Source organism: Grampus griseus, assembly GCF_964374135.1.
Source record: "Grampus griseus genome assembly, chromosome: 1".
In the NCBI taxonomy this organism is placed as follows: domain Eukaryota; kingdom Metazoa; phylum Chordata; class Mammalia; order Artiodactyla; family Delphinidae; genus Grampus; species Grampus griseus.
In genome coordinates this window covers 167,278,659-167,292,298 of record NC_139017.1, presented here as the reverse complement: position 1 = coordinate 167,292,298, position 13,640 = coordinate 167,278,659, and the positions used below count along the sequence as shown (strand labels likewise).

Here is a 13,640-nt window from a genome sequence, read left to right as displayed (position 1 = left end):
TGCATGCCACAACTACTGAGCCCGCGTGCCACAACTACTGAGCCCGCGTGCCACAACTACTGAAGCCTGCGCGCCTAGAGCCCATGCTCTGCAACAAGAGAAGCCACAGCAATGAGAAGCCCACACACCGCAACGAAGAGTAGCCCCCGCTCGACGCAACTAAAGAAAGACCATGCAAAGGAATGAAGACCCAACAAAGCCAAAAATAAATAAATAAATAAAAATTTTTAATAAATAAATAAAAAGAATAGACAGAGAGGCAAGCAGAAGCAAGGAGATGAGTAGGAAAGTTACTGTTGTTTAGGGGAGATCAAAGTGGTTTAGAGGATAACAGTAGCAGTGGAGATGGTGAAAATGAGCCAGATAGGACTTGCTGATATAATGGTGTGGAATATGGAATAAAGATTTGTGTTTTTAATTAAAAAAAATTTTTTGGCTGTGTTGGGTCTTCGTTGCTGCGCGCGGGCTTTCTCTAGTTGTGGCAAGCAGGGGCTACTCTCCATCGTGGTGCGCAGACTTCTCACTTGGGTGGCAAGTGAGTAATTCTTAAAACAGAAAAAAGAACAAGAGAGAGTAGGGAGAGGAAGGAAAATATATAGCTCATTTTAAAATTTTAAGTGATTTTACTTCACCACCCCTTTGGAAGTGGACAATTATGGAAGCCTTGCCTATACAGTTGTCCCTCAGTATCCATGGGGGATTGAGTCTAGGACAGCCCGTGGATACCAAAAGCCTCAGGTGCTCAAGTCCCTTATATGAAAAGGTACAGTATTTGCATTTAACCTCCCAGGTACTTTAAATCATTTCTATATTACTCATAATACCTAATACAACATAAATGCTCTGTAAATACTTGCCAGTGCATGGTAAATTCAAGTTTTGCTTTTTAGAACTTTCTGAATTTTTTTTTCCTGAATCTTTTTCATCCCTGGTTATTTGAATTAGCAGATGAAGAACGTGTGGATAGGGAGGGCTGACCGTACAACACCATACACTTATTTTTACCCTGCAGGGTCCAAAATGACTTTCAGGAAGCTGGCACATTTCTTAATGTGAAAACGTTCCTTGTGCCTCACTGCTATCAACAACAGAGATATAGCTGAGAGACTCTGAGGCTGAGGGAAAGTAACAAAAATGTTCCCTTCTTTCCAACTTAAATATTTAAGGACTAAAAGGGAACTCTGAGATTACTTAGTATAATCCCTCATTTTACATATCAAAAAATAGGGGTTTAAAGGGCTTCACATTCTGACCCAAGGTCACAAATCTAAGTGACAGAGTGGAGACCGACCAGCATCAGGTACTCTAGTATTCTGTCCATTCATGCACCTCTGTCTGTGTATTATGATCATCTGAATGGGCACATATATTACACATATTTCTATATCTTTAATACATCTGAGATATAAAATCTCAAGGAGTTATTCCACAGATCATTTTAAAACTCAGGAAGCAGGACAATTTTAAATTCAATCTACTCTTCAGGACAAAAACAGAAGCAGCAAAAACATGTTTCTCCTCTCCATTCTCCTCCTCCAATGCAGTTTCTCTCAATTAACTCTTCTTAGCTTGCCTGCTTGCCAAAATCATTCATTATCCCCCTTTTCAAACATCCATGTACACTCCATGTTATGTTTTACTATAAATCCCAGTATCTAAGCTTGAAGAATCACCTCTGATTCTTCCCTCTAACTCCTAGGGGAACCATGCAATGTGTTTACCTGGACAGTACTGGTTTATGCCTGTTGTCCCAGCAAAATGATTAATAGCATCCCCATTCATTTCTAAAACTGCCCCAATTTCGATGATAAATTATAGGGTTACTCTTTTTATAATCCTTACTTAGTAACCAATTGCTGAATATTTCTCTCACTGGCTTCCTCTCCTTCAACTGACTTCCCAATTTATCGCTAGAAATGGTAACAGTCTCCCTTCACTCAATTTCCCATCTCCATGTGCCTTTTTGCACATGCTACCACTCTGCCTGGAATACCCTTCTCTCTCTTTCCATTTTTGTGAATACCAATCTGGGAACTCAGCCCAAGTGGCATCTCTGCTGTGAAGCCTTCAAGACTCCTCCAGTCATTCTCTGTGCCTTCTGAAATAACAATAATTGTAATACTAATAACAGATAACATTTGTTGAATGCTCATTGTGTCCCAAGCTTAAGCAATTTTAAGTATTTATTTAATACTTATAATAACTCTATATGATATTTATTTCCCTTGTTTTTTAAAATGTGGAAGCTAAAGTTCTAGAAGATAAGTAATTTGGCTAAAGTTACAAAATTCAGTTGTGGAACTAGGACTTGAAACCAAGTATATCTGATTCTAAGCCAAACCTTTAAACCTCTCCCCTGTACTATCTCACCTGTACCAAGTATCATTAATAGGTTTCTGTGATCCAACACATTTGAGCCTGTGCTATAAATATGACCCACTTGGTCGTCTCTGTGCTGTAATAATTCTCAGTATATATTTCACAGGAGGATCGGTCATATATTAGTAAGCATCCTCTGTCTCCCTTGAAGAGACTGGGATGAGCTCAATGATAGGGAAAGGGCTTTGCTATTCACATCACATGCAATTGTGACTCAAAGCAGGTACTCCGTAAGGCCAAAAGCAATACAGTATTTACTATTTAGTCATAAATTCTGAAAAGGATTGTCTCATCTGCAGTCTTACTTACTAAGACTGTGGTCTAGGATCTATTTAGAATTAGGCCAAGGCTACAAACTAGCAGTTTTTAGGTTAAACCTAAAGGATCTTCTTTGGCTGGCATAGTGCTATTTATTAGTAGAATTAGTTGCCGATTAAAACTCGCAGATTGATTTCTAGCTTCTTTTGAAACATTGGGTCAACATTTTTACATGACATAACAATTAGGCATTAATGATTGCTTCCCCTAACCAGAGATATCCTCTCCTACTCTATGTGCACCACTCTCCATGAATTTCTAGAAAATGAAGCCAAGTGTCAGTTGCCATCATCACATTTGCGCTGTTGTTGTTCTTAAGAAGAAAATGAAATATTTCTAGTACATATGTCTGTTAAGAGGCTATTTATTCATTCCATGAATTTCACGCATTTGGAAAGACAACAGATCGGTAAGTGTGCATTTAAATGCAAACTACCTAATAAAATAAACTGATGCTTCAAGACAACATTACACCTCAAAAAGAACTACCAACATTATAATAATTGACTGATGACCTTTATCAAATAAAAATGTACATTTAATGGGCTTTATGATTACACATACATTCGTATTCAGGCCTGGGATCCCTGGGGAAAGATAAAAAGCAAAAGGATTCCTGTGACTAAGGACAGAGAGATAACCAGAAGAGGGTAGGATCAAGCTTGGTAAGATTAAAGAAAAACAAACCAGCCCACAGGGAATTAAAATGCAGAAAGATATACTAATATATATTCAAGTTGAGAATTTAAACACAAATCAACAAAAGGTTGTCAACTACACAGTTGGACAGTAACAATGTTTTAATTAATGTGGAAAATACAGACCAAAATTGAACTGCCCCGATCGACTAATCCTAAATTTTCGCTATAGTATGTTCCCACCTAACAGAGCACATAAGTGAATAACTTAAATGTGTATATGGTGCTTGTCCCATGTTTACGTACAGGGACAAGATTAAGTATAAGCCCTGTTCCATCATTCTAGATTTGGAATATCCCTAGGGAAATAATAGGGAATGGTGAAAAGTCCTATTAACAATCATTAATATAACCTTACAATTCATATATCTAGATGGTTACATATTATACTTAGCTAGATGATGGAAGACTGAGATAAAAGTCAGCCAGAGAGTATCATCGTTTCCAAGTGAAACACATCATTATACAAAGTCCCAAGTTTTAGGTCGACTCAAAATTCACAGATTTTCAAGGGGCTCTAAACTTAGACATCTGTTTGTGAGCTCAATTTTTAAAGAACTTTTTTTAAACCTATACAGTACTACTAAAATCAAGTCAATAGTCTGTCATTCTGAAATGCCTTATATTTGATCATCCATATCACTTGTTCCGTAAACTGGGCTCTGAAAAGTACCTCACCAATCGGCCACAAGAGGGGGAAGCAAGCAGATTCCTAGACCTTAACAACTTTGGTTATGTCTTATATGCTGAGCATTCACTTTAGATATTTTGAAGATTTGAAATCACTCTTCTCCTCTGAATGGTTTAGCAGAATTTAAAGTAACCCCATGATGAAATCAAAATTCTGTCAAACTTGGGGGGGGGGGCGTCCATTTTCTATTATAGTTTGCTAAACCTCAGCTTCTCCTGGAAAGCCTTGATGTCTAAAAGCAAGAAAGTGAACTCTTAGACGATCACGATAACCACATTCTGCAACAGGAACAAAAAGGTGTTTGACATAACTTGTTAATAACCTTTGTAAATAATTAAAGAAGACACCCTGCACTCAAGAAGCTCATTTATGTAGTACTAAAAAGTAAGAGGTATACCTATAATACATTTAAATATGCTCTGAATAACACAGGCAATCATCTCAAACACAGTTCAATAAAAATGTTTAAATTCTCAATTTTAATGTTTATATTATCACAGAGTGTAGCATTTAACTCCTAAGACTCCATATCAAAAATATAAAATACTCATTTAATGATGAGGTTTCCATAGGAATGCAGCTCCTTTTGGTACCATGCAATAATAGTTCATTAGGAAGAGTGGCAGCAGCTATGCTCTGAATGTGAAGACAATACAGAGAAATATTACCAATAAAAAGTTGGAAGTTATAACAGTTTACAAAGAGAAACAACATGTCTGTTTAAATATCATTTAGATATTCGAGGCTATGAGACAACTGACAGAAAGGAAAAGTACAGTCAAGTGGCTACAGAAGAAAGAAGAGCTCAGTAGAGGTTAGTGAACAAAAAATACACCTCATCATCCATCATGGCACATTCTGTCTTACCTGAGGAGGAGTAGGTGTGGATGTGGGTCTCCCTATGGGTGGAGTAGGATTTCTGCTGCCACCTCCAGACATAATCTCCTCTGTTATGTCTTTACCTCCCTGGTTTGGATCTCGAATTCTTATCTATAAGGTTACAAATAAGATGGCATATTTATAGATGGGTGTCTGTGTAGTAGATTTATAGGCATATGATGTATAAAGACGCAAACTGGGAAATCTGTCAAACATCACAGTTGACAATCACCACATCTGACTTGATTTCAATCATGGAACCAGAGGAGGTCATTCAAAAGAATTTAGGCCATTAGCTCTGACTTGAATTAATTAGCACAACAAGCTAAAATGAAACCTAGTTGGAAAAATTTCTAGGTCAAAAAGGCAAAGTATTAACACTTGTCTTTTAAGCAATGCCAAATTGACTGATTTTATTTATAATGCTTAACATAAGACAAGATTCGTAAAAGAGTTTTAAAATATGGAAGTTACTATCTAAAGTTTTAAAGCCCTTAAATGGTTCTCTAACAAAATGTACACTATCCATATCCTAGGACTCAGAAACAGGGATTTATGCTGCAGATAACCTTGTATATACATGTAAAGATGCTCACTGCAATACTGTTTTTTTTCCCAGCAAAGACACAGAAAGATTCTAAAGGCTGATCGAGAACATAGTAGTTAAAACTTTACGCTACAATATGTGGAACCTAGAAAAATCGTACAGATGAACCGGTCTGCAGGGCAGAAATAGAGACACAGATGTAGAGAACAAACATATGGACACCAAGGGGGGAAAGTGGCGAGGGGCGGCGGTGGTGTAATGAATTGGGAGATTGGGATTGACATATATACATTAATATGTATAAAATGGATAACTAATAAGAACCTGCTGTATAAAAAAAAAAAAATTTATGCTACATCCTTACAATTAAATACCAAACAGCCAGTAGAAATAATGAGATTGATCTACATGTACTAATATGGAATGACTGTCAAGATATATTGGTAAATGAAAAGATGCAAGATACAGAACAATGTGTATGGTCTTCTTTTAATTTTTTTGAAGGCTACCTATGCATAGACATCAGTGGAGATGGTGCTATAATGGAGGTGGAGTACTTGGGTCTAGGCCTTCCATCCTGGGACAGTGCTGAAAGTCCCCCTCTGCTTGTCATTAAATCCAGAGCTTATCAAGCTAGCTTTGGCTTCTTGAAAATGTCAAAGAATTCACTAATAAAACCATTTGTATCTGGAAGCTTTCCTGGGAGTAAGTCTTTATTAAGATTTCTACTATCAGCTATTTTTTCAGGTATAGAATCTTATGCTTACTATAGTTTTTTGGGTTTTTAAAAATTAATTAATTTATTTATTTATTTTTGGCTGCACTGGGTCTTCGTTGCTGTGCGTGGGCTCTTCTCTAGTTGCAGTGAGCAGGGACTACTCTTCATCACGGTGCACGGGCTTCTCGTTGCAGTAGCTTCTCTTGTGGCGGAGCACGGGCTCTAGGTGCACGGGCTTTAGTAGTTGTGGCACACAGGCTCAGTAGTTGTGGTGCACGGGCTTAGCTGCTCTGCAGCATGTGGGATCTTCCCAGACCAGGGCTCAAACCCGTGTCTCCTGCACTGGCAGGCGGATTCTTAACCACTGCAACACCAGGGAAGTCCCCTACTACAGTTTTATGTACTGTTTTACAATTCATTTATTCTACTTTCTTCTTCAGTAACATCTATTAATACCGTGTTCCATTTTCATTATTTTCTTTATTAATTTTTCTGCATTCTGAGAGTGTTCTTCAAGTCCAACATCTACCATGCTGTGTCAACATTTCCACAGCAGTTTCTCAACTGTAGTGTCATGATACATTGGCATGTCATGGTTATTATGATGTGTGCACAAATAATTTGTCTCTGATAAAAAAAGAACCAAAGTTCTGAACCTCATTAATTTTTATTAAATGAGAGTACTTGCAAGAGTATTGCTATGATCTCACTCCCACCTATTTTATTTGTGTGAATGTGGGAATCTCTTATAAACATCATTCATTTTGTGTGTTCTGATGGATAAAAGATTGCAAGCCACTCTTCTACAAAATATTCTGCAGTGCGTATTTCATATTACTGTACTCCAATTCTCTTGGGCCTGCCTGAATAGATAGAGGCAAAGTCTCTGTAATTTATTTAAAACAATTACAATACATTTTCTAAATTCTGCTTTCTGTTTCTTAAAATAAATATATTCTACAGGAAAGATTTTTCTTGCTGTCCTTAATACTATGCCCGTTTTCTCTTGTGCTATTTTTCCCCTGTCAATTCATATTTGAATACAGAGCTGACTAGGACTAGAGTTAAAGGACAACAAGGATGTGAGAACCGAGCTCAAATTCCTCCCACTGAGTGAGACTTTAGAAGATTAAAACTTCCTGTTCTGGAGCTGGATGGCATGTTGTCATTTAGCATAGCTAGCTCAGTGCATGTTGAAAATTGATATTAAGCAAAGGGTACTTGCAATGTCTAATTATCTGCCCATACAAATCCTCCAAGTCTAGTGGTGAGGATATAAGGGAGGAATAAAAATTGTCAGTCATTTGGGAACTGAGGTGAATAATTATCACAGCTGTGGGTAAACTTATTTGATAAGTAAATGGACATTCAATTTTAAAGTGAGAAAACTTAATGAAGATCTCTTACTGTTTTTTTCTCTCTCTTGGCTGGAGGGGGCTGCTGCTGCGTAGGCACTATGATGGGTGCTGACTGATACACTGGCTGACTTGGGTAAAAAGGCGCTCCTAAAGAATTAGAAAAGAATGAAAAAAAGCATTCAGTTATTTTGTCAACCACTGTAAGACTAGTAATGGCACTGTAAATCTAGACAATTAGTTAAAAAAAAAAAAAAGTAACAGACAAAAATAAGCATTCGTCTTGCTCAGCTCTTTCCCCCAGCTCCCCTCCAGCTACTGAAGTGGTCAAGGAATGATTCCCAAACAGTCATAAGCATCTATCTTTTCTTCAGCATCCACTATAAAAACAACTAAATAAGCAACTCCTGCAGACTGCCACCAGAGTTACTGCTTAAAAAAAAATCTATCCTGGGGGCCCACTGCCTCCAACCGTGATTCTCAAACAAAGGTTTGTGTGGATATGTCTTGTGTGTGGGTTTGGTCAGGGGCAGGAGAATATATCTCATCATCTTGGGGGTTGGGGTGGTCTAATTCTTCTCCTTTACTTATGGAGAACCACTGCCACCGGGAGCTACCATTTAGGTTTGGCGAATGTCCTACTGTTGGGGCCGATAACAAGCAGCCTAGAGATAAAGTTCAACCACTAGGAATCCAGGTTCCAAACTACATTTTCTACCATTCTCAAACTCCACACCTTTGCTCTAAGCTATAACGTATTCCTATCCCTTGAGTACACCAATCTCTTCAACATTGTTCATGCCTATGACTGTACTGCCCTTCTGCCTGCAATTAACTTCTTCTACCTACCCACCTCAATGAATCCTTTTTAACTTTCAAAACTTTGACTATTGTTATAATTACTATTAAACCAGAGTGCTTATAGCAGAGGTGGTAAGAAGGGGTGAGATACTGGATATTTTTGAAAGTAGAACCTCCAGACTTGCAAATGGATTGGATGTGGGTGTGAGAGAAACAAGTGTCAAGGAAAATTCTTAAGGTCTGTCTGAGCAAGTGGAAGGATGGAGGTACTATTTACTGTGCTATTTATTTATTTACTGAGATGAGGAAGAGTACAATTTAGGGCAGAAAAATCAAGAGCTCAATTTTGGACATGTAAAGTTTTGACATTCTCATTAGACTTTCAAACAGAGATATCAAGTAGGCCAAAAGAGACACAAGTCTGGAGTCGGTGAATAGGTATCCATTTTGGAATTAGACTATATGGAAGTATTTAAACCATGAGACTGGGTAACTCAGGAAATGAGTTCAAACAGAAAAGAAGCCCAAGGACTAAACTTTGAAGCACTCTATGCTGTTTATTTATTTATTTTAATAGTGACCTTTTTTTGGCGGCACTGCATTGCTTGCAGGATCTTAGTTCCCTGACCAGGGACTCAATCTGGACCCACAGCAGTGAAAGCACAGAGTCCTAACCACTGGATCACCATGGAACTACCAAGGCACTCTATGTTGTTTAGATATGTTGCACAGATATGAAAAAAACCCAGCAAAGGAGATGAATGGTCCAAGAATGGGCAGAGTGCTTAACTATGTCAAATGGTACTGGGAGGTCAATTAAGATTTAGCAAAGTAGAATTCACTGGTGACCTCGACAAAAGTTGTTTGGGTGCGGGTGGAGGTGTGCATCCTCATCTGTCTTCAGAAAATGAAGACAGTGAGTACAGACAGCTCTTTTTCTTAAAAGTCTTATAGGGGGCTTCCCTGGTGGTGCAGTGGTTGAGAGTCCGCCTGCCGATGCAGGGGACACGGGTTCGTGCCCCAGTCCGGAAGGATCCCACGTGCCGCAGAGTGGCTGGGCCAGTGAGCCATGGCCGCTGGACCTGCGCGTCCGGAGCCTGTGCTCCGCGACAGGAGAGGCCGCGACAGTGAGAGGCCCGCGTACCGCAAAAAAAACAAAACAAAAAGTCTTAAAGGAAGCAAAAAAATGGGCTATAGGTGGACAAAAATATGAAGTAAAAAAAAAAACTTTTTTTTTTTTAAAAGATGGGAATGAAACAATATACCTGTATGCTGATAAAACTAATCCAGCAGAGGGAGAAAAAAAGTGGTAATGTAGGAAAGAGACAAGAGAACTGCTAGAGTAACAGCCTTAAATGGGTACATATATGATGGGTGCACAAGTGATGATTAGCCTTTAGTGGGAGAGATGGATAGCAGTCAAAGTAACAAGAAGGAAAGAAATGTGTATGAAGATAGTTAATACTGGTAAAATCCTTGGTACTTTAGTAAAAAGTCAAATAATGTAGGCTCCATTATCACTGTCATCATCGACATCTTCACCATCCCCACCATCATCATAATAATAATCCTCAAGTGGAAATTTCTCGGAAGCACTATGATTTGCAGTATCAGAACTCTGCAGGTATCAATCAGGTTTCGAGAACCAGATTTGGAAAAGAACTAAACAGGGCTGATGTAATCAGCATGACTAGGATTTGAATAAATTCAAAGACAAAAACACATTAGCTATCCTCTAGTTAGTGAGCAAAGTATTATCAAAACAGAGCTCAAATAAACAATTCTATACTACCATATTATGTCACTAGCTCCAAAACTCACAAAACAAACCCCTAAAATTGGTTTCAAATGCTGTTACACAAGCAATACAATTGGCTCACCTTGCCTTATTTTTTAAGCTAAGTGAAATAAGATCCAAAAGGTAAAACATAACTTAAAAAAAAAAAATCAGATTCTTCTAATGAATCAGTTCTGCATCAACATGATTGGGGCAGAGGCTGATGTATAATATATGCACAATAAATATCAGCTGAATAAACCTGGCAGAATAGGACAATCTCAATATAGTGGGGAGTTAAACACTAAATTAGTAAAACACTTAGTCAACTATGGATCCCAGCAGAGCAGGCCTTCTGCCCTACCAAACAATAGTTTTTTTTTTTTAATAATCTAATCCAACTTCTTACATAGGCAGGGACATTTAAAACATTTATTTTATTCTATTAAAAATGTGAGTCACTTTTGCATACCATTTATCAGGCAAGTTACTTAATGTCTCTGGAACTCTTATTCATGGAATGAGTTAGGTCTGTCTAGATCAGGAGGCCCAAATTCAGCTTAATACCATTTATTTTGTAAATAAAGTATTATGGGAAGACACCCACAAACTACACTTTATCTACTCTCTATGGCTGGTTTCCCACTACTATGGCAGAGCTGAATGGTTTGGGTTAAAGGTGGGTGTGGGGATGGGATCCTAGTTCTGCAAAGCCTGAGATATTTACTATATATGGTCCTTTATAGAAAAAGTTTGCTGACTCTTATTCTATATCAGTGGTTCTCCTAACACCAGTCTATATAAAAGGTGCCAATGATATATGGCAAAATATATACAATAATAACCATGAAATACACACACAACTACAGGCTTGCCAACTTGAAATTTTTGGAAAGGACTGTTCCTTTTTTGAAATTATTTCAGTCTTACTCTTTTGTTCTTAAAACAGCCTTCCTATAGGAAATGATACAATAAGTAGCAGTTCGCTTTAAAAGTCTTATTGGCAAAATTTTAAATGTAATAGTCATGTATGTTTCTTCCTTTATTTTCCTTTACTTTATATTTCACTTGCCCAGGATACTGAAAGATCTGGGAACAACTGGTCTAGTCAATATTTAGATTTCATCTCATCGGCAAAACCCCAAGCACAAACATCACGCAAATAAGTTCCTGAAAGGCAGGGAGAATACCTCAACATCTACATTCCACAGAATACTTAGCACAAATGTCTTACACATTGCAGGTCTTCCAAAACCTTGCAAAACTTTCAATTTTCCATAGAAACAAAGATAAATATAGTGGTTAAATATGCAGGCTGGCACATAACAATCAATTTATCCCATAATATACCCATAATAATAATGTATTGCCGCTCTGCAAAAATACAATCAAACTGAATTTGAGGTGCCAAAAAAGTTTCCCACCTACACACACTACAGGGAACAATGACTCCCTCAGCTCTTACGAGCTGAACAAGGTGCCCAAGCCCCCATAGAGACTCAGGAAAAGAGTGGAAAGAAGATGACAGAAGGAAAGGGAAATGACATGACAGAGTGAGAAAAAAGGAGAGTATACTGGCTTGAAGTAAGAGAGAACGGGGCCATCTACCACTGTAAATTCTCAATCTTTTTTTCCTTCCTCAACATCACTGCCACCATCAACCACATCCCTTTGCTCCCAAAACTATGTTTTTCATCTTGGGCGATCACCCTCTAGGGTTGGCCTGGAAATAATTTCAGTCTCCATGAGGTATTTCTCATGTTAACAGGCATCAAAATATTTAAGAAACACTGACAAGAGAAAAACTGAAAAGCAACACTGAGCAAATACTATTCATTAGTTATTTTTCCTCAACACTATAGAAACACTGCAAAAATTATACAGAATTCTATGATCCTAGTTACTGAAATTCAATGTAGTTAAGAATATTTTTTGAGAACCACTGTTCAAGGTTTAAACCCAAGTAGGGGAGTAAGCTGTTAGTATGCAGGAGTGAAGTGCAAAGTTAAGGATGAAGAACTAAGAACTCTGGTGGTGGGGGCGGGGAAGCCCACCCAACTCACAAACTCCAGCAGTAGAGCAAGAAGGAACAAGTCTTGGATTCATTCCTTGCCAGTTCAGATAAAGGAAGGTCCTCTGCCCTAGAAGAAAGGACTCCTGCTTTGGAAAACAGAAGTAGGATCCCATCCCCACACCCACCTTTAATCCAACCCAAGATCAGGACAGGAGAGATGAAGAGGAAAGGGGAGGCAACAGGATCAGAGGGAAATTTAAGAAATGGAAGTGAAAAGGTAAGAGAAGGGGAGATTCCAAGAAAAGGAAATAGAATGTTTATGGCTTCTACACCATAAGACCAAGGCAATATAGCTGGAGGACCTATAATTGATGGGAACGATTAGATTACAACTTTTGATTCTGATAAAAACATACTAACTAGTGACAGGCTTTAAAACTAAAACATACGCCCAAATAACAAAAAGAACCTAAACTTCTATCAGCAGAGAACTAGACTATGATTTATTCTTAAAATGGAATACTATGTAGCTTGAAATTCTATAGGCAATGAAATGGAAAGATGTCCATGAATATGTCGTGAGATGGGGAAAAAAAACAGGAAGTTTTAGAACATTAAAAATAGTATGTGCCCATTTGCATTAAAAATTATTTAAATATGAATAAAAAAATATGTTTCAATCTGTTAAATCATTATTGCTTTAGGGAGTAAGGAGGGACAAAAATTGGTTATTTCAACTTTTTATGTCCTACATTATTTGTATTTTTCATCAACTTGGTTACTTTCATAATTAAAAACTATCTTAAGATCGTCTTTCTAATCTTAACGAAACTAGGAAAACAGTGTTTTAATCTAGGTGATGAACTACCTACTCAATGTCTACTGGATCTAGGTAAGAATTTCCTGGGGAAGAAAGAATATCTATCAAAAGGAACAGACATCAACAATATCTGAGATACAACTGCACCTCAATCTATTGCTTTTTTGTAAAAATAAATAAATATGGCTTATATATAATAGAAATAAATAAAACCAAAATGTTATAATACTGTATATACACATCATCAAAATATTTCTCTACTAGTAAACTCATCTATATTGTTTCCATATATACTGCAGCAGTAGTTTCAAGAGCAAGAAAGAGGGCTGGCACAGACTTATAATGATGATATTTTCTGAGTCAAAAAATCATTTATGTGATCCGTAAATAAACAGTAGACTAAAATTCAGTGAGAAACCTTTCAAAATAATTTTGTAAATTCTAAGATACAATTGCATTCCCTTTGCAACATGGATTTGAAAGAGAAATACTGTTAATTTAAGCATGTTTACTCTGACAGATAATCTCATCTTAAAGTTTTTCTATTCAATAAATTCTAGATAACAACAACAGCCAATTTTACACCTCAAAATAATTTTAATTGGATTTAAATTTTCAGAGCAAGCATCAATACAAAGGCACT

At 37.4% G+C, this 13,640-nt stretch overlaps 1 protein-coding gene across 14 annotated transcripts in view; it reads right to left on the bottom strand.

Moving 5' to 3' along the window:
• Window positions 1–13,640, bottom strand: part of EIF4G3 (eukaryotic translation initiation factor 4 gamma 3) — a 367,019-nt gene that overhangs the window by 150,298 nt on the left and 203,081 nt on the right. For all 14 annotated transcript variants that reach the window (XM_082654532.1, XM_082654527.1, XM_082654535.1 and 11 more), the window contains 2 exons: window positions 7,638–7,735; window positions 4,954–5,076 (listed from right to left, as the gene is read on the bottom strand). In XM_082654532.1, the coding sequence (XP_082510658.1) occupies window positions 4,954–5,076; window positions 7,638–7,735 (221 nt within the window). The remainder of the gene's footprint in view (window positions 1–4,953; window positions 5,077–7,637; window positions 7,736–13,640) is intronic.